The sequence below is a fragment of the Protopterus annectens genome, chromosome 2.part1, assembly GCF_019279795.1.
Source record: "Protopterus annectens isolate FY-2018-M chromosome 2.part1, PAN1.0, whole genome shotgun sequence".
In the NCBI taxonomy this organism is placed as follows: Eukaryota; Metazoa; Chordata; order Ceratodontiformes; family Protopteridae; genus Protopterus; species Protopterus annectens.
In genome coordinates this window covers 1511142550-1511169452 of record NC_056729.1, presented here as the reverse complement: position 1 = coordinate 1511169452, position 26903 = coordinate 1511142550, and the positions used below count along the sequence as shown (strand labels likewise).

General features: G+C 39.6%; 1 protein-coding gene across 2 annotated transcripts in view; it reads left to right on the top strand.

Moving 5' to 3' along the window:
* Nucleotides 1–26903, top strand: part of ARHGEF16 (Rho guanine nucleotide exchange factor 16) — a 1345157-nt gene that overhangs the window by 647140 nt on the left and 671114 nt on the right. For both annotated transcript variants that reach the window (XM_044062969.1, XM_044062968.1), the window contains exon 7: nucleotides 18563–18715. In XM_044062969.1, the coding sequence (XP_043918904.1) occupies nucleotides 18563–18715 (153 nt within the window). The remainder of the gene's footprint in view (nucleotides 1–18562; nucleotides 18716–26903) is intronic.

Genomic DNA, 26903 nt, shown 5'->3' with positions numbered 1-26903 from the left:
ATTTCCATTACCCTTCTTCATATTTAATAATTCCTTCAAGTTTGAAAATCTGCTGTATGAAAATGTTATTTTTGTGCATTGGGTGTTATACAAAGATTTGTCTGTAAAGGGTTAATGTGCAGTACCTAGTAAATTGTATAATGTCATTTGCAATTGAATAATGAGGTTATAATTAGCCTCTCAGTTTGTATATAAAGCTGTTTTATTTGGTGTAAAAATCATTCCCTTGAAGGCTTTTGAGCCGAGGTACCAGGAAGCACCAGTAAAAGATTTCAGATACCATTCCTGTGAGCAGTTTTGTTTTTTTCACCTTGGAGATCCAGTTTCTTGTTTGCTTTTTTGATTGTAACTTTAAATGACTTAGGAAGTACTTCAAAGCAAGATTACGGCTTTATGTTCAATGATAAACCAGTGATGGCAAGCATGTTTGGCATCCCAAAGATTCATAAGGACATTAGTAACCCCCATTTCATCCTATTGTGGATGCCAAATAGTCAAAAACGTATTATATTGAAAAATTCTTGGATGAGAAATTTAAATCTGGCGTAGTTAATATTCAACAAGTTTGTAAAGACTCCTGGCAATTTTTGAAAGTATTAAATGAAACAGAATTCTCTTGTGATGCTTTATTTGTGACTATTGATGTACACAATCTTTTTTCAGTAATACCTCATGACTTTGGGTTAAATTGGTTAGAAGAGCAATGCAAAAACATGCATGGTATAAGGCAAATGAAGCTTATACTTGGTGTACCCTTATGGAATTAGTATTAAAACACAACTATTTGTATTTTGAAGGACAATTTTTTAGACAGGTGACTGGAGTTGCTATGGGGGCAGCATGTGCCCCCACCTTTGCCACCTATATTATGTCATTCTGGGAAGAACACTATATATTTAATGGACCCTATGTGGGAAACTGGGTGTCCTATAAGAGATTTTTGGATGACATTTTTATGTTGTAGAAAGGGCCTTCTAATATAGTAAATGAATTTTTAGAATACATAAATAATACAGTTGAGTTCTTTAAATTTTCTTCTACATGGGATAGGGAATCCATTGCTTACTTAGATGTATGAGTATCTAAGGATAGGGTGAACAGTAAATATGTCTCCAATGTATATTGAAACCCTACATTTTCGTATTTGTACCTTCACTTTTCAAGTGGACACCCAAAACACCAGAAAAGGCCATAGTTAAATGCCAGTTTGTGTGAGTAGCCCGTATGGTTTCAGAACACACTGATTTTGTGACTGAATGTGGGAAACTAACAGAATTTTTTACTGCAAGAGGTTACCCTTGTGACTTAGTTAGCAGCATTAAACCTGAGGTAGTGCACAAGAGAGAAAAGGGCACTCACTTTCCCATTTTGAATAGCAGTCCAAGTGTGCTATCTCCAGTTGACAGTGCAAGTCAACCGGATAAAATGGAATTGATTCACAAGAAATAGTGAACATTATGCACAATAATTGGTGGATTTTTTTCTAATGACATTGACATAATATAAAAACTTGGAACAAAGCCTAGGATAGTGTTTAGAAAGGACACATCTTTTAAGCAATTATTAGAAAAGGCTAACACCCATAGTTTGACAAACCCACACAAGAAAACTGCCACATATAAGTGTGAGAGTTGTAGCCACTGAAAACACACACTTGCCAAGGAGCATGTGGTCATAGCCAACAGAAAATATGGATGCAACCAATATTTTAATTGCAATTCTTTCGAAGTAGTATATGCAGCCTTATGTGACACGTTCAAGTTTTTACATAGGGAAGACTTCAAGGAGACCAAGAGATCGATTGTACAAACATTTTTCAGATATAAAGAATAAAGAAACTTACCAATGCATTGTACAGGCATATTAGTATTAATCAGGGACATGATTTTTAAGTTTTATGATTTAGATGAAGTTTGATGAACAAGGTAAAACTACTGAAGTTCAGTATACTCTTGAACGAAAGTGCTTAATGTATTGTTTGTGGTGAATAAACATATTTTCAGTGGAATTGTGCTGTGACTTCGTTCATTGCTTCTTGGCGTGCTGTAGTTAAAGGTGGCAATTCAGCTGAACCCACCAACTACAGACTTTTCTGCATACTATATCCCCCTTTCCCAAAATTCCAGAAAAATGTATCCATAACCAACTTCTCAAACACATTATACAAAACAACCTGTTAGCTCCCACCCAACACGGTTTCTGTCCTCACCACAGCACCTCTACTGGATTAATTTCATTTACACAGACTATCGCCAAAGCACAGGACAATAACAAACTAGTCTCATGCCTCTTCCTTGACCTATCTAAAGCCTTCGACACCATTTCCCATACCCAACTTCTTTCAAAACTGTCTTCCCTTAACCTCTCATCTTCTACTATACTATTTTCCTCTCCAAAAGATTCCAATGCATCAAATGGCTTTCTGTCTTCTCCCCCTTCCTCCCAATCTAAGCAGGTGTCCCCAAGGGTCCATCCTTGGGCCTCTCCTTTTTAATATCTTTACAGATACCCTACACACTTCCTGTCCAAACTCCTCACTAATACAATACACAGACGACTCCACTATTATCTTATGCTCTGATAACCTTCTCCACCTTCTTGCTCTAACTCATGATTCCCTCCTTTTGGTCGAAAACTGGCTGACCAGTAATCAGTTACTACTCAATCCTAAAAAAAAAAAAAAACTTCTCCCCAGATCACTACAGCAACACAAAAATACCGTGACAGTATTTTCTCCTAATAATGCACTATTCTCTGCTGAACCTCATACTAAACTTCTGAATGTAATCATAGATGACCAGCTAAAGTTTGACATACATATTCAGCAAGCCATCAAAAAGACCCACCAAAGACTTGGTCTCTTACACAGACATAAAAAATACCTAGCTGAACGTGAAACTACATACAGCAAAATAGCCAGATTCGCTGCCAACCTCCCTTTTCACTCTCTCCACTGCATAGCTTTAAAAAATCTTCAGTGGCCTGAACTCCATAACCAACTCTTTCCCCAACTCCACCTCAAACACACTATCTTAAATCAATCCTCTTGGTGTCCTGCCTCAAGGACATCATCTCTCTCTACTTTCCTAAGCATAACCTTTACAGCACAGACCTTCACCTCTTAGTCATCTACAAACCTAATAAAAATATTGGCAAACTTTTATACAGCCACTCCATTACCCACTGCCTGAAGCAAACTTCCCCTTTCTCTAAGAACAAACAGCAACTTCCTTAACTTCAAAAAACTTCTAAAGGATCTATTTACAAAATCCTGGCCCTGTCCACCTATTTACTAAATCCTGGCCCTGTCCTTGTCCCACTTAAACTAGTCCCCCTTCTCTTCCTCTTCCCCTCTCAGCTCTCACACTTTACCACAGCTACTTATTTAAGGGGATTGTACCAACCTTGAATTTCCCTCTGATGCTAATTGTTAGACTCTAACTTTTTATATTATATTTTGTATACTTAATATGTACCATGGCTGTTTAAATCTTCAATATTACTCTTGTGTTCTGACATGTTCATGTATAATATGTATGTTAATATTGTGTGATGTTTTATTTTGGTATTTGTTTATCTGTGGAATTTTTCTCCTTGGCTGTACACTGAAAAAGGGCTCTCTGCAGCCTAGTCAGACTAATCTGGTTAACAAAGGTCAAATGAATAAAATACATTTGTTCACTCTGTTCAGTTCCTGTAATGTGGGCTGCAAAAACAGCAAGTAAAGCTTATTCTCTGGTGAACTGAACATCTGATAGAGTAGCTCAGCTGTGTAGTCGCACAGCTCGTCTTTGGCTATCTGAAAATGAAGCTTCAGTTCGTCATATTGATCAAGGACCTGCTGAATGCAGGAGGCGATAGACAGACAGCAAGTGTCTGACAACCTCAAAATCTCAAGCGGTTCTTCGCCAACATTAATGCATTTGAATAATTGCTTATATATCAGCTGGCAAATGGTACTGTGGGCAAACCAATTATAGATCTCTGATATCATACATTCAACGTTTCTTTGTATCACCTTCAGTGCATGAGATGAACTTAGTTGAATTGAATGACATGTATACTTTATGTGCACAATATCTGGGCAAACTTTGCAAAACCGTGTTATGACTGAATTATTTCTTCCACATATAGTATCACAGCATTAGTTGCTAAGTCGAAGCATTTGTTAATTCAAGAAACTTGGTAACTGCACTGAATATTCCTTCTGCTGTTCCCAGTTCAACCAATATTATTCCAAGAAATGTTGTGACAATAGAGCCCTGTAAAGGACTGTAGTGTCATACCATCACACAGAGCTATTTTTGTAGGCCAATGTCATTGCTTTCATCAATTGTTAAGGAGTAGGCCATCTCCTTACTGTCTAGCTGGACTTCAACGGAGATTAATTCTTCATGCATTGCTGAGCGGAGAACATTCTTGATGAGTGCAGAACATTTTGTTCAGTGGAAGACCTTGTCTTTATCAGAAATGTCTTCAACAATCTCTCCTGTGTGATCTAGTGTTGCAATACTGGAACATGTTCCACCAACTTCAGCTCGGCTACCTTGACAGAGTTGTCTACAGTTTTCACATGACTGCCAACACCATGTAAAGTCCATGCATTTGAAGATGGTGCGGCATTTTGTTCGTTTAATTGTTCCAGAAAGATTCACTAAACCGGCATGATGGGCACAAGTGTGACATCTGCAATACGGACAGAAAGCAATAGTATCATTACCAGACACACTGTAAATCCAGTTCTTTAATGTAGCATGTTTTTCCCAGATTTTGCTGTATTGCTTCTCATACTGTGACCATTTAATGAAACTGACACACTTTGCTCTTGAAAAGGCAGTCCCACTGCTCTCCTTTGGTTTCCAGTAGTTTTAAACATACGGACGGCAGTTAGTTTTTCCTAACAAAACACTGTGGAAGTTATCAAAACGTGAAGGTGTAGCTTTTTGATGTTTGATTCAGAATGGTTTGCACTTGGGCTTAAATCAAACTTTACAGCCTAATCACAAAAAAACAACCATGAAATTACTTTTTTAATCGCATGTGGTTTATTATTATTTTAATTGTAGTTGATTTGTGGTATTTTGTTCTCATTTGCTCTTGGGGATAAGAAGAAATACTGTGTTCCACACATTACAGATTGCCCTGAGCCATAAATAAATTACTGACTGTAAAAGTGGCACAAAGTTTCTGTCAAGTTTCTTATAGAACTGGCTCTTAGCAGTCTGTAAGATACCTAGTATAGTAACCGGGCATTGAGATGGTCGATATAGGACATGTTTAGACCTTTTATCCTTTCAGTATGGTATCGCTCCTATTCCAGCTGTTCCATGTATCTGGACAGATGCATGCCAAAGGGGGCATTATATTCAGTGATTGGCCTTATGAGAGTGGTGTAAAGGTGGCGGGGGCAATGACATCCTTACATGTAGACACAATCCCTTTGTTTATAAGCTGTACAGTCTAGATGTTCTTACAATATACACATGTTGGTCAAAAGTAAGATCACTGACTGTATAGGTTTCTTAGGGGATCCACATTGAAAGGGTCTGTTGCACAGTTAAGATTTTTTTTAATATATGTCAATAGTAAATAATACTGAAAAAGATTTAATTCATGAAAAGAACGCTTTTTAAGTCATCCTGTGAACTTCTTTGTTGAAATTATTAGCAACCTGCTTGCAGTTGTTCCACAATATGAAAGGCAACCTTCCAGCGAATGCATTACTGAAAGGAGTAAGTGTGTGTACCATTTCAACCACCACTTCATCTATGGAGTTATGTTGCACAAGGGAAGCATAAGTGTGAGACATTTCAGGCCAGATGTGGGAGGCACACAGCAAACGTCTGTGCCAAATGTCGGATAGTTAAAAGTGCTTCTGATGCTGCTCAACCTCTTAGAGCAAGAAATCTGGACAAAACCTCAAATAATTGGGGACCAAAGGCCCAGAAATAAGGACAATTTCTAAATATTGCTCGTACAAACTTAGAAAGATGACAGAATAACAGGTTTTGCTTTAGAATGAATTTTCTGGAGGATATGAAGACGGAAACTCAAATGTCTGCCATTATTTTCTGACTTCAAACCTCAATGATTTTCCAGAAAACCACAGTTTTATGAGAAACAGACGAAAAATATAAGGCAAAAATCTGGACATTCTGCCAAAATCTGTACAATTGAGAGGTAAACCACCATAGTGTAACACTTTTTCCCTAACCCAACTAAAATAATGCAGCAAATATTTACCCATAATACCCGCGCTTTTGTGATAACAGCATGACGGATCTTTAAAGAAAACTATGTATATACTGGCTAATGACTAATTGCTAAAATGTTGCATCTTTTGGCTTTTCCCGGTTAGGGGTCGCCACAGCGGAACTCCAGTCCGCTAATGATTGGCAGTAGATTTTTACGTACCGACTTGCCAGGCCTGACGCACAATCTTCAATGAAGGTACACCCATTCACGCATGTCTCCACACAGAAGATGCTTTAGCTGAGAATCGAACAGGACAACGTCTTACTGTGAGGCGACAACACTACCGCAGCACCACCACCGCAGCTAAATGCAGCAAAAACAGTCAACCTCAGTCAAATGTTACATTCTACAGTCTTTAACAGGCAGTTCTAATGGCTACGGCCCTATCATGCAGACTTAACCTAAGGCAGCTGAGGGCATGCAGTTTTTCAAGCCCGGGCCTGCACTGGGCCTGGTCTGCAGATAAAGACAACAACTGCCAACGACACCCTGTACCTGTTCAGCAAGTACTTTAAAGTGAAACATGAACGTTTACTACTTTACTTTCTAATTGTTCAAGTTCAAATGCAAATGTTAACCTATCTCAATAATCTTATCACCAGAGTTACCACCACCATGAAAGGCAGTCATCAATGAGTCATCATTTCTTCAGAGTTCAATACTTCTGTAACTTAGTTAGACTATGGTACACACCTTAAGTTCGAAGAAAAATCTTATCTCCCCATCACCAGACCAGAGTCACTCACTACCACCATGTCAGGCAGTCAGACATTTTCTTGTTCAGAATCAGAGAGTTCAACAACTTTATGGGAGGTTAGGCAGGAGGAGAAGTTAAGCTTTCTTCCTCTTTTGCTGCTCTTCTCTCTTCTTCTTCTGCTGTTGCTCTGGAGCCGCTGTGCTGCACTGCTGCTGTGAGTGTGCACGTTCATGTCACAAACTAATTCAGCCAAATGGAAAGCCACCACTGCACCACCTGACTGTTGCTGTTCCACCCAGCTCCACCTTCAGGAAGTTCCAGCGAATGCAGCCCAAAGAAATGCAACAGTTACCAGCCCAAAAATTCACAACTGCTCCAAATTTCCTGCAACCTTCTGCCCAAACCAGCCCAACTGGGCGGAAAAACTGCAGACCTGGCAACCCTGAATTTGACTCTTGTTACTGCTGTTGTGGAAGGAGCTGAGTACACATGAGAATGATGTGGAGTACTATTTGGGGGAAGTGATGTGTGGGAGTGACTAGCTTACTGAAAATTTAGTGTTGTGGGGGTGGGTAGAAAGTGAATTGGGCCACAAAAACTTTGGTGTGCGATGAGCATGTGCACTGCTGAGCTGGCTTAACATCTCAGAGAGTGTACTGAGGCTTGTATTGCAGCTGTATCTGCTGTTAGGATATGAAGGATTCAGGCTTGTTAAAAACAGTAAAATTGATGTCCGTCATGTGCTGCCCAGCTCCTGAGCTGCAAGTACAACCAAACTTCTGATTTGTACTTTCTGTGCCTATGCCTGAACAGTCCCTTTAGATAAAATGCAAATCCCATGTGCTCAGTCTGTTTGCACACCACAACACTAGCTGAGGTAACATTGAGAAGTAGTGCTGTTACACAGAAAGCAGGGGGTGTGCGTTAGAACTGAATTAAAAGTATTTTTTTTTAGTGTATGCATCTTTAGGCTTGTACTTTTCATACAACTCCTCAGAGACCTATCCATTTAGTGTTGAGGTAGTCTTTCAGGGAGGTTGTGAATGCATATCTGGAAAAATATGTTGCAGTAGAGATGCATGTCTGTTCTGTTGCTTGCTGTCATGGACAGACATGCAGAGGAGCATTCTTTTTTGGATTGGATGTTAAGAAAAGCCTAAGAGCTGACCTGAGGTCTTGGCCTGATTTGTACCATATATGAGCAGGTGGAGAGACATCCATGGAAGGCTAAAACTGAATTCTAGTACAATTAAGGCTGATTAATGATTGCATTCAAGCTGTTGTAACTTCTGATGTAAGTCACAGTGGTGAGTAGTAGCATAATGAACTGCAGCAAATCAAGCTGCACTTGATATGACCCTTTTCTAGTTTTTGAAGATGGGGAGTTGTAGGTTAGTGAATATATGCAAAGGGTAGAGAAGGGGATTCAGTGTTTCAGTAAATAGTTGAGCAATGGATAGGTAAAAAAGGCCTAAGCCATGTAAAGACAATTGAGTTTCTAATTTGTCTGTGTTTGTGCAGTACGTGACTGTTGAACTTATTATCCTATGTCAGTGCCAGTAATGTGATAGAACTAACTAATTCAGTTATGGGAAAACCAAGACATTAAACATGGAAAGGCTTTGTGTTATGGAGACAGTAGAATCACCACCTCTATTTTTGGGATCTCCAGTGTTTGGTACGTATATCTCTAATCGACACAGGCAGTCTGTAAGTGATTCATTTCCCAGGACCTTGCTTGTAAATGTTTCACCTCCCAAGCCCCTTCTTATACTTATCAAGGGTACCGGCACTTTTCAGAGATTTGGGATGCATGTTGTTGTGTTTTTCGGCTTTTCCCAGTTAGGGGTCACCACAGCGGAACTCCGGTCCGCTAATGATTGGCAGTAGATTTTTACATGCCGAGCTGCCAGCCCTGACGCACAACCTTCAACGAAGGTACGCCCATTCATGCATGTGTCAGACAGAAGACGCTTTAGCTGAGAATCGAATGGGACAATATCTTACTGTGAGGCGACAGCGCTACCGCAACACCACCACCGCATGCTTAAAAAGGCACCATGTGGTCATTAGCCTAGTAAACACCTGTGAACCTATGAAAATGACTCTGCTTTGTAAATAACTACATATAGTCCTGAAGATTTATGGTATTTGAAAGCACTGGGCAATTTAGAGTTGAACTCCAATACCTGATGGAGAGGATGGTAGAACTGTAACCATACAGAATCGATTTCACTTTCTTTTGCTCATCCTGGAACAGAAACAAATAACCTGATGTCTTGTTTGTAGGTATAGCTTTAAGTAATCTGGTAAAATGAGTCTATTGTGTTGCAAAAGGTTTTGGCTTGTATTGTTTGTCAGGGATTTTGTGGTGCAGTGAAAACTGAAAATGTTTGCTTGGAGGTGGCAGCATTGGTTTTAATTGCTGGGACATCTCAGAACACATATCTTAAATGTTCTTGGTAGTATTAGAATCGCCATTTTGAGACTGACAACACTTTCCCCCTCTAAGAGGGCTTTGATCATTCTGAACTGAGTGTTGCAAAAATCCCACAGGTTTTTTTTCACCCCACTGCTGTCTTTTCTGTTTTGTAAGGGCAGTGCATGTCCCTTTGATATTTGTAATACTCACTGCAAGTTGTGTTTTTCTTTCATTTTATCTTGAGGTGCTGTCATGTTTTGCATTCCTTTCTTGTTGTGTAAGCCTCTTGTTCTCTTAAGTTTTTAAAACCCATCACTTTGCATTTTTCAGAAAGAAGCGGACTAAAGCATGTATTCTTAGCTGCAGTGAAACATGCAAGGATTGTCACATGTATGGCACATGACACATTTTTAGGAGTCGCTGTCCAACTTTAGAGCTACAGGTCAGATACCAGTGAGATATGCATTAGCATTGTGTCCTTTGCAGTGCTTGTAAAGTTGCACAAATTCTTACTGATGTGACAGGTTATGTTAAGTACCAGAAATAATTTTGGAAGATTAACCTCACCTCCATTCACACTCCTCTTGATTCTGCTTCTGAGACTGATATTTATCATTTATGAACGTAACTTGTGTTTTGTTCTTTTGGCACACACTAAGTTGTAGTCGTTCCCACTGACTTCCATTGTAGGAAAGAAAAAAATAAAAAAAAAAACTTGCACGCCCTCATGTAATTTTTGGTTGATAAGTTTATGGGTAGAGATTAGGCAATCAGTTTGCAGACTATTAAATGTCTAGTTAATAACCAGACATTTATCAAAAGTGAAAATCAAATCCTGTGCTTTGTAATTGTGAGGTAAACAGTTTAACCATTATGCTAACATTCAACCCCCAAGAGTTTTGATGGGAATAAAATTCTGTACCACTAGAACTACAGCTCACAGCCTTAATCCTCTGCACCACTTACAAGCAAAATCCTGTAGTAATGTAACTGTTAGCAGAGGTTTGAATTATCCACTTCACATCTGTTGTTTAAGCTAGTCCTGCCTCCATATTCTTATACACTCACAACGTTTTGTGATTTATTTTGCTCTTTTAAGATTTCTGTTCAGAGTGTGCACTGGTCACTTGAGGGCTGCCGGGCATTTCCTCACAAATCATATTAGGAAAATGGGTCAAAGAAAACAGAAGTAGCACATATGTGCTTTATGAAGAGCAGAAATTTTTAATATTGTTTATTAAATTTAAGTGCTTAAAAACTGTATAAGGTGCTGGTTTGAATTTCTGCATTGGTTTATACTGCATAGTTTTCATTACAGGAGCTTAAAAATGTCTGCTTTTTCTGCCTCCTTCAGCAGACTGAACTAAGTTACCAAGATGTATTGCCCACTTCCCATCACCATTTTGGTTTTTCGGGGACAGGATGTGTTCTGTCTGACAGCAGCATCATAGTTATAGAAAGCTTACAGGATGCCATATCTGTGAAAACCCATTAGGTACTATTTTACTCGCTATTCTGTGTATGGTTTAGGGGGAGAGGAGCTTTATGGCTGAAAATAGTAAATGAAAGACCGTAACATTTACCCAGTTGTGTAGTGGTTGTAGTAATGATACTAATACTGCAGTGATGCAGTATTAGTATTAGTGGTAGTAGTAATGATACTAATACTGCAGTGATGCAGTATTAGTATTAATGGTAGTAGTAATAATACTAATACTGCAGTGATGCATGTTTACAGCAGCATATACTAAGTTCAAAGGTTCATAGATATATACTAGGCTAATGACCACCAGTACCTTTATATGCTTAACCATGCAGTCTGATCCAATTGTCCCTCTGTATCATGGGCATTTAATTGGAGGGGGTATATTAGTTAGGAAGTTTGTAGTGGTTATATGCGGAGGTATGTTAGTTTGGGCATTGCTGTTTGCCTCTCTCTGTCAGAGACATGGGCACTCAGACCCATGATGAATTTCTGATTTCCCATCCATTGGTCAAATTTATGCTTAAATAAGGTTAGGGATGGAATCTGCTTCAAATGGATGGTGAGCTTTTTCCAGAGCACAGGGATACTCTTGAGACATATCTGTCTCACCAATATGTCTTATTTATGTCACAAGCAAAATTTAAATCCTTAGATATAGTAGTTCTGATGCTGTTCATTTTGCAGATGTGCAAAATGTCCAGCAGAGCTGGAGCTGAGGATGCCTCATATGCTAGGCATAGATTGCTTCTCAGTAACTTGTAGGCGACAGAGTGTACAGATGGGGATTGAAGACCATCCATATAGGACAGTGTGTTTATACCCTGGATTCTCCTGGTAAGGAACCTTTGTGGGTGTTCCAACTGTTGCATGTGTCTGGTCAGATACATTCCAAAGGGGGCATTATACTCAATGATGGATCTAATAACGGATGAATAAAGTGGTACTATGACTTCATTGGACATGGATGCCATACCTGTGCTTAAATGTTTAGCGACACAGAATGATTTTCTTGTTACCTCGGCCACATGTTGGTCAAAGACCAGATTACTGTCTGTTTCCAGAATGCTGAATACTGAGTCAGCTCCTGAGAGTCTCTTGTCAATGAAGTAATTTGCTTGAGTGGCAGTATAAACAAAAGGGACTACAACCATACTAAGAATATACAACTTGCACATTAATGTCATTTTATATTATTTGCATCTCCCTGAAACTGCATATTTCCTACCTCTCTGAACCTCCTAAATGTACCTTTATGAGGTGTTCTGCTACTGTATTTTTACAGTTTTATTTTTTAGTAGTATATTACACTAACTTTATAATGCCTTAACTGATAACCTCATAAAACATCATTTGCAGCATCCTAACAGGAAATCACGTGCAGTGGGCGGTACCGTGGCTCTTTACTTAGGGCATCTGCTCCCACCCCCAACAACTGGGGTTCAGTTCATATCTCCAGCTATGGTCTGTGCTGAGTTTCATGTTCTCCCTCTGTCTCTGTAGATTTTTTCTGGTTACTTTATCCAAATTCAAAAAACAATGTTGAGTGAGTGGTGATGCAAATTGTCTGTGCGCATTATATGTACTCATGTTTTGTGATCTATATTATGACTTAAAAGGAGCCATATCAGTTTATTTGCTTATTATGACAGCAACTTAGTGAAGTGTTTTGTCACACTTTAATAGTCCATTGCAGCATCCAATGAGTTAAGTACTGCAGTGCATTTTGCCCTTGTCTGTTCTTGTATTTTTTGGCCATTTTTAAATAAATATCTTTATAGACATTTTATTGAATGTTTCCCTTGGAATCATCACCCAGGAATATTCCATAGACTTTAATGGACACATTTCTCTGTATTTCATGTTTTTGCTGAGTTGTTATTCAGTTTAAAGATTACCTAATTTTCAATGGCATTAGTTCAGGGAAATTTGCATTTTAAGAGGGTTACTTTCAAATGCAGAGGATACAGAAAATGTTCACCGATCAAACTGAAGTGCTAATTGCACATGTGGTGGTAGCAGGGTAAGTCATCAAGTGTGACAGTACACCTTAAACTGAACAATATAGAGCCGGGCCTCCAGTACTCAGAGCATTTTTGGCCCAGTTTAATTCCATAAATTCTCATTTGGTTATGGTACTGCATGGAATACCTTTACTTCCTATGGGACTCAGTGCTATTTAAACAGATAAGTCTAATACCCAGTATAATGCAGTCAGATTATGTTAGTAAAAGCAGCTGTTATTAATGCTAGTGTAGGTTACCTGTGTTATGATGCAATTATCAACCATGCTGCTGTGAGTACATTGACACAAAGGCTAAGGACTTTGGTAGTGTCACTAAGGCCAAATGTAACACAGTCTGACATTGAGGGTCTTCTTGAGTTAGGGATGTTAATGAAGATATACAGTAGTAGTGCCTTCAGGGTGTGACTTGAGACATTTGTTTATATATTTTTTGTCCAGTGATCCAAACTCAAAAAGTCTTGCTAGAGACTTTATTAGAGTTTGCCTGCTGTTAGAGGATGTGCAAAAATCTTACTTCCAAACTAATTATCTAATGTTCTTGTAAATGTTTCCAAACTTTTGGCTGCTATTTGTAATACTAGGCCATAATGTAGAGAACCTGTTGTGCCATGGAAGGAGTGAGAGCTAATCCCCAGAACACTTCTAAAGATTGGGTAATTGGTGTAAACCTTGTTCCAGCAAGGTTTGATCCAATCGTAATCATTAAGAGCCTGTTTTCATACTTATTAAAGAACAAGTTACTAGTCAGTATTGCCTCCTGTAATCTGTTGCTAAGACATTGTAATGCTTGTGAAATTTCACCAGAAATTGACTTGTTAGGACACAATAATGTTGTTTAACTTGGTTATGTCTTAATCAAATCTCTAAGCAATTAGATATCTTAACTTTCTGTATTCCATTTGTAAAGTATTATGTAATGTCTTAACAAACACTGTGTTGTAAAAAGGCTATGTAATGTCTTAACAAAATACTGTGTTGTAAATATCTAATCCATCTCTTTTGTAGAACTAAATGTGTAAATGTGTTCCTCATTGTTTAATTGCTGAGCTTTTCTCCCCGGGCCTCCACTTGAAAAGGGTACTATTGACCCAAATGGACTATCCTGGTTAACACATGTCAAATAAATAGTAATAAATTAATGTAGCTACCAGGGAAACATTTCTTAGGCATTCAACCCTAAAAAAACTAAACTGCTCCTCTTTACACCTTTGAGCTCCTCATTGATTTTATTTATACTATCAACAAAATGGTGGCACCTATATATCAAGAGTCTACTACCAAACTACTAGGCATTACCATTGACAACAACCACACTAAAAGCATTAACAAAAAATAGGCTCTCTTTTCACCATCAAACCTTTTCTCACTCCAGAATCTAGCACAACTATAGCCTCCCACCTTATCTCACCCCTTCTATGCCACCCCATTTTTACCAAATTATCAAAAAAATCTGTCAAAACTAGAAAACTCCTACCACAACATAGCCAGATTTAGAACCCACCACTGTACTAATTTAAAACAACTAGGCTGGCTGGAATATCACCATCAAATACTTTATCAACCTGACAATACCACAACCTAAAAGTCTGAGATCTGCACACAAACTTCTTATAAACACTGTCAGGTCAAACAGACTCTCTCTTCTCAAACACTGTTGGAAAATATTGAACCTGCTTCCCCTGAACTCTCATCTATTCCCTCAAAGTCTCTCTTTAAAAGAAACTGACTAAGTTCACTTTCTTTTCACCATTTTCCTTTATCCCTCTCTGTACATGTTTATTGTATACTTCTTGTTGTCATGTTCTACAATACTTCTTGTTTATTTATTTATTTTTTCAAAAAGCCTATTATTATGTTATTATATTTCATGTAGTTCTTAATAGTTTTTACTTAGTATCATTAAAATTTTAGGCCTCTACTGAAAATGGACATATATCTCAACAAATGTAAAATAAATAAATAAATAAATAAATAAATAAAATCACTCCTTATTAGAGTGTAATACAGAACAGACAACTCTGTTAATCTTGCTTTTTACTCCAGTTGTTTGACTATGATGATCTGTCTTGTAAAATATTTCTGATTTTTTTTCTAGTATGTTGCCTTTCATTGAGGAAGGTAGATTTAACCAAAAATTACAATGTTCTGTTACCTGCTAAACCATTTAATCCCACTTGGAGTATGCCATATTTTACATAGCAACCTCACAGCTTCAGGGTCAGGGGTAGTCATGCCCTCTAACAATGGTATTGAAGTTGTTCTCCCCTTATCTGCATGGCTTTTTTTTTTAGATACTGTTTTTTCCCACCTCACAAAAACATGCTGATTGATTATAAGTTGCCTTGCTTTTAATGCCTAGTTTGTAGCTTACCTACTAAAGAAATGATAAAATTGATAAATGTTCTGCCAAGTACTAATTTTAGCAGCTTTGTGGAAGAGAGTCAGCAGCTTTTATAATGTTTACAAATATAGATATGGGAAATATTTGTGCTATTCATGTGTTTACAGACTGGGGTTATGAGAGAGATTCGTGCAGTGAGAATAATGTACTCAGATTTAAACTCACTCTGCTGATCTAGTGAAAAAAAAATAGTTAAATGTGTCAGTAGTTTATATTCTGGGAAGCATTTCCCAACTCTAGCTGCTAAATTAATTATGATTTCTTTATTTGGAAATTAAGCTGAATGACAAAAATCATCAAATGCTTAGTTGCACCTCTCTAGTATAGATTTAACTCCAGGATTAGTGGATCTTGATGTACGAGGAGTTCCCTGAAGAACAGTATCTCAATCTTTTTTGTACATGTGAAATATGATGCACGTTAATAATCATCTTTCAGAGTGCAATCACTGAAATTTCCCACTTCTGCCCAGCATTTCATCCATCCATCCTCAACCACTTTTCCCATTTTGCATATAGGGTCGGGGTGTCGCTTCAGCAGAGACAGTCATCTCAAGCCAAGGTTTACACCACCTGCCATGGTAGTTCATTCGTGCCACACTAGCACATACACTCTCTCCACCTATGGCCAATTTAGAGTGTCCAATCCACCTACCACATGCCTTTGGAATGTGGGAGGAAACCAGAGCACCCGGAGAAGATTTACGTGATCGCAGGAATGACATGCAGACTCCACACAGAAGCCACCCCAGCCAAGAATCGAACCGGACATCCTCTTGCTGTGAGGTGACAACACTGACTGCTGCACCACTGCGGCCACATCATGAACATCGCATTTAGCAGGAGCCAGTCTGTTGCACATTGTTTTAAAATTTGATTGGGTCCCTTCCACCCAGCTAGAAGTGCCTTTTTTCTGTTTCTAGTGCTGTCTTCCATCCCGTTGAGTAGTGTTGTACTTGCCACATCACTTCTCATCCTTCTTAACTGTACTGAATCCATATTTATATCTTTTGTTCTGATCAGCTCTTTCTGCAGAACTTAGACTAGTTTCTTAATCCTGTTTTCTGTACCAGACAACTTAAGAGAGAGAGATATTGCAGCTTAAATACCTTTCTTCTTTTTAATTAATTCCATTATATATTCCCTGTCTAAGGGAAGTGGTTAGATTCAAACGAATGGCTGTAATGTAGCAGACAGTTGGTAGAAGTGGGAGATGAAAGCCATTTCATGTCCTCCTCACGCTGATGTCGTTACTGGATGAAACTGTCAAGGTTTTAGTTCCAGATTCGGTGTTAATTGTTAAGCACCTTTCTAAGTTTTATTAAGGTCAGGTATCACATTAAAGCAGCGCTGAACAAGGAAGTTATTTAACTGTTTTTGAAGCACAGTCACAGCACTGCATGCACTACATTGTTTCTGTTTGTTTTGTTAAGCATCATTATCTGATAAGTAATTCAATTAATATCTTCTCTGTTTTGTATTTATTTTATCTACTACAAGTGTAAATATTTTGCTTTCATAAACTACAAGAACAGCATAACTTTAAATTTTGCTTTTTGATCCTGTGATTTTTTTTTTTTTTTACAAACTGTAATCCCAAAGTCTTGTTTGTTAGGCTACCATGTGTAAATTGCAGCACCCTTCCATATAAAGTTTTTGTCAGCTATATTTTTAATTGTTGCTTTAATACTGTTTATATTCATGCAGCTTGCTGTTATATGTAGTGTTTAACCTGTGCTCTAATGACATCTGTCATTGGTTATAAAGCAACAAGATGTTCAGTGCATTCTCTCACATACTGTAGTTAGAGCATCTCAGTATAATGGTAAATAACCCTGCTTTGTAAATCTTATGTTCTTATTATAATATATACCATGAAATGTAAAATGTTACATAATATATTTTCTCAGTATAACTTGCTTGTTTTACTTGCACTTTTGTTTATTGTTCCATGTTTTTTTTTTTTCTCCCTGCAGCTGACACCAGTTCCTTTTCTCATTCACTGAGTCTGCTGGACCCGCCTTAGTCTTACTCAGGGTCAACATGACCCACAACCGAGATCAGTGAGGACATCAAGAGCACTGGTGCAACATCATACAACTGCCAGGCAGCTGTACCCTAACTCCTGTCCCCACAGCAGCCTTGCAAGCTCCTCACCTGCTGCTCTCAGGAGGTGCAGGTGAACTTCCTGGCATGTGCAACCTCCCGACTAAACAGCGTATTGTTTATGCAGTGCATAGTTTGCCAGAATTATAAACTGCTTATTGCAGCAAGCCTAAGCAGCCTTCCTCTTCCCAGGATTTGTGAGCTAACATCAGTTGCTCACTCATATCCTCCCCCTTGGGCCCCTGTAATGCCAGTGCCATTGATTTAACACCGGTTTCCTGGAGTATAGTAAGCTCTCTGTCCCTCCCTGCCACAGGGCCACTGTTTTACCATTCAGTAGTATATCTGTTATTGAAATGTATTTCTGTGTTCAGTATGAATCTGGGTTGTGACTGAAAAAGGATAAATGACCAGTCCTCCCAGCAGCTTAACAAATACAAATGAACAAATACATTTTCTCAACTGTGTTATATTCTCATGAAATACGTGCTTAGAACATTAGTCCAGTTCTCAGCTTTATTTCAGTTGTTGGGGGTTTTCTTTCCTGGCCAGAATTTGTGTTAGTATGCATACATTAATGGGTAAATGATTGAATTAATTAATTAATGTTAATGTGGACTAAAAGAAGCAGCATATTAGACGTGGAGATGATGGGAAAAAAATACATTTTTGTAGTGTAGTTCCATGTACATTATACTGTGATGTTAGATTTAAGAAATCAGGTAATCTAGACAAGGTTGTGCCAAACAATGTGTTGATATCTAGTGTAGAAGTGGCAGTGTAAATTAAACAGTTATATATGAATAAATATGTATAGGATCCCAGATTCTTCTCTGCTAATATTATTTACATATTGCATCAGTTGTTTGTGGGATTATCTATCGTTTTGTTCATGAATTTGTTCTGTTCATTTTTTTTGTGAATCTATTCACTCGGGTTGTGCTTGTAAATGGTCTGGAATGAGCAATGTATTATCCCAGTAAACAGCTAAAATAAATTAAATAAAAATAATCATGACATACCCTTTGTCACATTTTTTCGATAATGCATGTTGGCTATAGTTTTGCCATGGATTGCTAGAACTTGTAGTTGTGAAGTGGTACTTTTACTAGTCATATGCAGAAGTAGTTCAGTGATTCACTGACTAGAACTGACGTTGAGCATCTGTGTTAGATTTTTTGAAGAGCTGGAAAAGGAACACAAGAAGAATGTTGTGATCGAGAGCATCAGTGAGATAGTGGAGATGCATGCTACACACCAGTTCCAAGCTTATGTTGTATATTGTTCCAATGAAGTCTACCAGCAGAGGACCCTTCAAAGGCTATTGTAAGTAATAGATTTTTATGGCTAAAAGTGCGTTTTACCTTGTTTATAGAATATATTTCATATATCTGAATATGTTTTGATCTACAGTCATTTGTAAACAGATATGTAATTCTTGTGATATGTTTTCAATATTTCTGATCAATCAGTGGTCCTTTGTTTCTTCTTCTCAGGATTAGGCCAGAAATGGACTGTTTAGTCAATACCTGTGAATACATCTTGCTGTAGTTGCTAATAAGTTGCTTTGTTTTTCATATTCGTCAAATTGTATGATGCATGTCTGAGCAGCTACCTTGGTGTGCAGGACAGCTCACAAGAAGGCAGTGATATAGTATCAATGGCTAACCACTTGATTGCTAGTGAGCAGCTACCACAGTGCGAAGGACTGGTCACAAGAAAGCAGTGGTGTAGTATTAGTGATTAAGCAGTTGACTGCTGGTGAGTAGGTACCACAGTGTGCAGGATAGCTCACAAGGAGGCTGTGGTATAGTATCCATGATTACACATTTGACTGCTGGTCACACAACTTTGTTAAAGAGAGTGTTACATGAGGAAGATGTAAAGCTACCAGGAGTGTAATATTAGTTGAGTATGGGGGGTGGCAGAAGTTGAGGTGATAAAGAATGGTAAAAAGCAGAGTAATGGAGGGAGGACAACTACTTTGCCCTGATCCCCCCTCGCGGACAGCCACCAAGGGATGCTGTAGTCCACGCTTGGCCCTTGGGTCTTCTTTATGCCTATCTTCCTCTCTCCCTCATTTCCCAATTTCAAAAGAAAGCACGACAGTTGAAGAGCAAAGTGATCCTTATTCCTCCATATTGGCCTTGACAAGTCTGGTTTCTCTTCCTCTGGCCTCATTTGCTAGATCAAGCGTGGATCCTCAGTCCATCCCCAACATTGATCTCCTATCCACAGGGTCTGATTTACCCCAATCTAACAACCCTGAAACTGACAGCTTGGTTTCTCCACTTCCTATGATTGCCAGGCATGAAAACCTATTGTCCCCTGTGCACAATATTCTTATTGCATCTCAGAAGTCATCCACCAGACTAATCTATCTTAACAAATGGAAGAGGTTTTCTTTGTGGGCAGCAAATAAACAAATAGACACCTTGTCAGCCCCGATCACTGTGGTATTTGATTACTTATCACATCTTTTCCACTCCTGGGTGTCAGCCTCTACTATCCGTGCACATTTGGCTACCATCTCAAATTTTCATATTGGTTTTCAAGATTCTTCTTTTATGTCACACAGACTCTGTAAGACTTTCTTAAAAGGGTTTTTTCACCTAAAACCTCCCTTTAGAGAACCGTACAACCTTGGAATTTGGCTTTGGTTCTGCAAGCTCTACCTTTTGAACTTGCGTCTTCTTGTGATGTAAAATATCTGTCTTGGAAAACTTTGTTTCTGATTGCAATCACATCGGCCAGGCGATTGTCAGAACTTCAGGCCTTATGCGTCAAACCTCCCTATCTTATATTCCATAAGGACAGGGTATCACTGAGAACCAATTCTACCTTTTTACCAAAAGTGGTGTCAGAGAAATCTATCAACCAGTCTATTGCCCTTCCAGTGTTCTTTCCTAACCATTCTAACAAGGGAGAGTATTGCCTGCACTCCTTGGATGTTCATAGGCAAATACAGTTTTATCTGGACAGAACAAAATCTACCTGTAAATCAGACCAACTGTTTTTGGCTTTTTCTGGACCTAGATGTTATCCTGTATCAAAAGTTACATTGGCTTCATGGTTGAGAAATTGTATCACTTTTATCTACAACAAAAACAATGTCACCTTGCCTCACAGAGTGAAAGCACCTTCTACAAGGTCTATGGCAACGTCAGCAGCTTTCCATGCTAAGGCTTCCTTCAATGATATTTGCTCAGCTGCAACTTGGGCCAAACCTCATACCTTAATTCTTCATTACAAATTGGACTTGGCCTCCAGAGGTAGAGCTTCCTTTGGCTCCATGGTGCTCAGGAATGTCCTTCTATGAGGGCCACCCAGGAATAGAGGTAGCTGGGGACTATGTCCCATCAGTAAGGAATGAACGAAGATTAACAACATCGGATAAAGAAGTTATGTCTTACTATAATGTTCCATCTCTGTTGTTGATATTCGTTCATTCATTACTTCCCATCCTCCGTCCCCCTTCCGGAGGTTCTTGGTTGATTTCATGTACTCCTTTCTTGTAGGTCTGTTATAACCAGAGGTAACCTCTACTTTTATCTATCAACTTACAAACTCGATCTGAGGTAACAGGGGGCAGAGCATTCTGGGTAGGACCTTGGCTTGAGAGTTTTTGGCTGACGCGAGCTTGATATTGGCCGGCTCGGTTCCGAGGATGTAACCGATAACCCATCAGTAACGAATGAATGAAGATCAACAACACAGATGGAATGTTATGGTAAGACATAACTTCTTTTTATATCAACCAACACAAGTAATATCTAGAATTATACATAACATTTTAAAATATCCCTACTTAGTACTAATCCACATAATATTCTACCTTCTTACAGCTTTTAGCTTAAATAAAGGAGCTATTGTAACATGATCATTAAGCCCTGGCCAGTTGTTAGAGTTAAAGTAAAGTTGCCAAAACAATTCTCACATCTCTAAAACAACTGGCCAAGGACTTCTGTGGGGATTGGGATTAACTTTTGCAAGACTGTAAATTTTAAAAGTATGACCACTATGCCCTTTTATGTGTGGAAACAAGGCATTAATGTCCTTTTCCTTCCAGATTCCATAATTAAGTTCTTAAATCCGATCACACAATCTGCACTCTGTCTTCCAATGTAGAAACACTTAAAAGACTGATATAGTGCCATGTAAACCAAACCTGACCTTTTACAGTTAACTTTACCTTTTACTATAAGAGTTCTCCCTAAAACGATAAAATGCTCCCCATCCAGTATATTTTTGTAGTACTTACATCTACCTTATTTTTCAGGGTACCCAAGTCTTTAAAATTACTTCTGTTACTTTTAAGTATGAATTTAATTTTTTTTCTTTTTGTTTACACTTTTAACCCTGTTTTATCCCTCATTCCAATAGCCTCCATAAGGAGGTTCCAATTCTTGCATAAAATTCATCTTGCAGTATTACTCTCAAACATATAAGCAGTGACAAGGGATTGGGTAAAACAAGTTTTGCGTGTTATGTTTTGGTTCATCATTCTTATATTTTCACCTTCAAAATTATTGACTTGTGATTCCTTCAAATGTAGAAGGGGAACAAAGTATCCTGTATCTCTCTTGTTCCTAACTTCTAAAACAAGTTCTTCAGTTAATGTGAGAGGATAGCATAGCCCCCTTTTCAAAAACATACCCTTAGGAGTTTGCTATTCCATGTGATAGTCCTCATCTGTTATTACCATAGGTGCTGCTCAGACCACTTGGCCCTTAATCACAGATCTTTTTTGGCTAAAGGGATGGGCACTGGCAAAATGCAAAAAAGTATTTGAATAACTGCTTTTCCTATAAATTTTCGATATATAACTGTTGTTGATTTTGTCTTTCCAGAAAAGTACATCCAAGTAGAAGATGATCTCAATAACTATAGTATGTGAAAAAGAAAGAAATTTCTTGCTGATATTAATATGTTCAAGAAATTCATTAATTACCTCTATCTTCCCTTTCCACAGGACGAAAATATCATCCAGGTACTGAAAGTACATCCTAAAGTTCATGATAAAGGGGCTATTAAATAAGTACTTGTGAACCTATTGTAACATTATGATATTAGCAAAAAGAGAGAGCCACAAGGAGATCCCATGGCTACACCTTGCTTTTCCAAGTAAAGTTGCCCCTCATAAAGGATGAAATTTTTGGAAAGCACAAGTTCCAAATGTTTTTCCTATAAATTGACCTTTTCCTGCTCCATCTCTCTTCTCATTAGATATTCCGTAAACCGTAAAACCCCAGTATCATGAAGTATAACTGTAAAAAGATCACAGACATCGATGGTCACGAAGACATCACTATCACTGAAATCAAAAAAGAAAGGTTAGGAAGTATTCTGTGTACAAGTTTAATGACACACCCCATCACAGTAATTTATGCACCATGAGCACAACAAAGTGCCTGTACTTTTCACTGTATAAATGTGGAGGATAGGGAAAATAAGAGAAGCAGAAAATGGGTAATAGCAAAGGTAACCATACAGATGGTAAGTGTCGGGAGTAGAATGACGTACTTTTTTTTTTTTGGTGAGAGAGAAGTATAGCAGGATCAAACAAACATAAAACAGAGACATAGGGATGGTATTAACACACAAGATGGAGACAGAACTGGAGGGGCACAGACATACTGAGGATGGACAGCTGGTGTTGAGGAGAGTTGGACTATAAACAAGATATGGGGAATGGCTCTTATGGGAAGGAACACCTGGACGAGGGATAAGGGCATAGCACTGGTAGCATACAAGGTCAACCAAAACAGTAGCCCACATAGACCTGTCTCTGCTGTGGCTGATGTTATGGGCAGATTGTGCTCCTGATGGCCTCCTGTTCAGGGCTGGATGGCTGCACAACTCTGCATCTGACTATAGGCACACCTCAAATATATCCAACCCTCTCACCACTACACATGATGTTACGTGACTACAAGTTACCCCTCAGAGCCTTCTTTGGAAGAGGAACCTTGCTTTCCTTCCATGACGTGGGCATAGATGCCACCAGTGAGCCCTGCAGTTTGACTGTAGATACCCTTACTGAGAGACAGACCTAGCAACTGCTCTTGACGCAGCACTAGATGCCTCAACAGACCCTGGAAACTGCAGACCTATAATTTTCACTAGTCTTATATGCAAAGCCATGTTAAGAATTTACTTATCTATCATTTGTTGACCGGGAAAGTCCAGCTAGGACAGAGCCTATTTTTAGCGGAGGTCCAGGGAGAAACACTCCAGACACATGTCTTTGGATTGTGGGAGGAAACCCATGTGAACGCAGGGAGAACATGCAAACTCCGCACAGAAGGCACCCCAGCCAAGAATCGAACCTGAGAACCTCTTGCTGTGAGGCGACAATGTTAACATCTGCACCACTGCGCCAGTTATCATGGAAATGATCAGTAATGATATAGTAAACGTCCAGACACTGGACCTAACCCAGTTTGGTTTCATCAAGGGCAGGTTATGCCTATTCAATCTGGTGAACTTCTTTGACAAAGTCACCAAAGCAGTGGATGAGGGCAAAATGGACCACTCCTTTTTGGCATTTACTTCTCTGACCTTGAGCAGCATCTTACCCTCACCTAGAATGATGCCACAGTACAAAGACAAAATGATAGATTTTAACAATTGGCTAAAATTTTGGTGCAATTCAAAGGGGAGCCTGGGATGACATGCTCGACAAGCCACGTTGCTTCGCTAGGGATGGCTTGCACCTGTCACCACTGGGCTTTCGGATATTGGCAAAGGCTCTTGCCACCCCCATAGTGCCTTTTTTAGGCAAGGCTCAAAAGTCAAACCCACCCCCATAGACAGCACAAGGAATAAGAAACTAAGGGTAATGCTGTTAAACGCCAGAAGTCTTAACCTCAAGATGCACGCACTCAAAGCTCTCCTCAGTATGGAGAACATCGATATCTGTGCAGTGACAGAAACCTGGTTCAAGGCTCCAGAGAGCACCCCAGCACTACCAGGCTATACCTCATATCATACTTTTCGGCCCCAAAACCCGGACCGAACCACAAAAGGAGGGGGAGTTTCCATATTTATCAAGGATATCCACACCTCCAGGTTAGTGGCATTGCACGAAGCATCGGAGACCATCCATGTGCAACTAACAGTGGGCAAGACTGCTTTTCAGTTTATAGCATCCTACAGACCACCCTCTCAAAGTCAGGAATCCCACTCTGCTTTCCTGAAAACATTGGAGAACATGAAGATCTCTCTGAACACCATTATATTGGGCGACTTCAACTACCCAAACATTGACTGGGAGCACTACTCAAGCCCCAGCACCTTAGCCCAAAGGTTCCTGGAAATTATAAACTCAAATGCTATGGAACAACTAGTCACCACTCCCACAAAGGGGATAACATACTAGACCTGATCATTACCAACATGGGGACTCTATGCTCCACACCAGAAGTATATCCCTCATTGGTAAGATCAGACCATAAATTAATTTCACTGGATGTCCACATCCCGACCCCACCCCCAGCCCAGAAAACCACAGTGAAAAACTTCTCAAAAGCAAACTTCTCACTTCTCAAAACCGAAGTGGAATCCCTCAAGGCCCCAGGGCCAGTGGAAACTACGGCCCAAACTGCAAAATCCTATATAAATGCATTCTACGGACATCTCCAGGAATGCATGGATCATGCTGTCCCAAACAAAACCAAGGCCCAATCATCCAAAGGCAGGCGTCCAGTCTGGTGGACCCCTGCCATAAATAAACTGTACAACAGAAGGAGGAAGCTACTACATGATAGAGCAAAATCCCTAATAGGGAAGGCATCTCTGATCAGTACTAGCAAAAAATTACGATCCCTCATAAAATCCTCCAAGGCCAGCTTCGAGAGAAAAATTGCACAGGACACCAAAGACGATCATACGGCTTTTTTCAGTTATGTTAGAAACCTGGGATGCAACTCCCAGACTTGTTCTGAGTTGATTCTAAACGACAAAAAATACACTGAACCCACAGACATCGCCAATATCCTGGCAGACAGGTTCAGTGCAAACTTCTCCACCCCTCCCCAAAAAGAGCAAGTATCTATCCCAGCAGAGGGCTGCCTCCCAAACGTCTCTGATGCTCAGGTGAAGGCTGCCCTCTCCAAAGCAAAAAACACTGCTTCCATGTGACCAGATGGCTTCCCAGTCTGCGTCCTACATGAACTCCAAGAGGAACTAATCCCTCAAATAATACAGCTATACAATCTCAGCCTCACTACAGGATATGTGCCCACAGAATGGCATACAGCAACAGTGGTCCCACTCCACAAAGGTGGAGCCTCTACGGACCCTGGAAACTATCGCCCCATAAGCCTGACTAGCTTAGTCTGCAAGGCTATGGAGACCCAGAGACTCCCCAGACTCTGGAATAGATTGCCCATACATGTCAAGCAGAGTGCCTCTTTGGACCTCTTCAAGAGGAATCTTGACGATTGGATGGGGGAAAGGAAATTCACCCCAGGGATCACGTCAGTCACCCTGCTAGACAGGGGTCCAGTAAATAATGTGGGAAGAAATAGCTAGGGAATTGTTATGGCTAGGCTTGTATAGGCCCTAGGGCTGATAGCCTAGTACCAACCTATGAACCTATGAGAGGATCATCATGGAGCTCATAAACAAAGACATTGGGGACCTACAGACACTAGATCCTACCCAGTTCGGCTTTGTCAAGGGCAGATCCTGCCTTTTGAACCTGGTTGACTTCTTCGAAACAGTCACCAAAGCCGTAGATGAAGGGAAGGTAGTCCACACAGCCTATCTGGACCTTGCAAAGGCATTTGACACAATACCCCACTCGGGCATCATAGATAAGCTATCCAGCTTAAATATAAACCCCTATGTCACAAGATGGGTCACAAACTGGCTCAGAGACAGAACCCACAGAGTGAGAGTTGCTGGAGCCATGTCAGACTCGAAACTGGTCACAAGTGGCGTCCCACAGGGTTCTGTCCTGGGACCACTCTTGTTCAGTATATACTTTTCCGAGGTACAGGCAAACATGGGAGGACTATGACTCACCAAGTTCGCAGACTACTGCAAACTGGGCGCCATAATCAACTCTCCAGCTGACACAAACATCCTTCGAAAAGGTCTCACAGAGACAGATAACTGGTGCCAGCACCATAGTTTAAAGCTAAATGCCAAAAAATGTATAGTCATACCCTTTGTCAAAAACTAATGTGCCCACAAATTACCACATAGGCGGAAACCCATTAAGTACAGAGAAAGTTATTGGGGACCTGGGGACCCAAGTTGATAGCAATCTCTCCTTTGAAAACCACATTGCCAAAGTGGTTAGAAAGACCTTCTACATAGCCCACCTCATCACGAAGGGTTTCACATCTAGATCAAGAGAGGTAATCGTGCCCCTTTATTCATCCCTCATCAGGCCCATCGTAGAATACAATGCCCCTTTTGGGATGTACCTTACCTGACACCTACAGCAATTAGAAAGACCCCAAAATTATCTCACCAAGAGGATCAAGGGTCTCAAACAGATGCC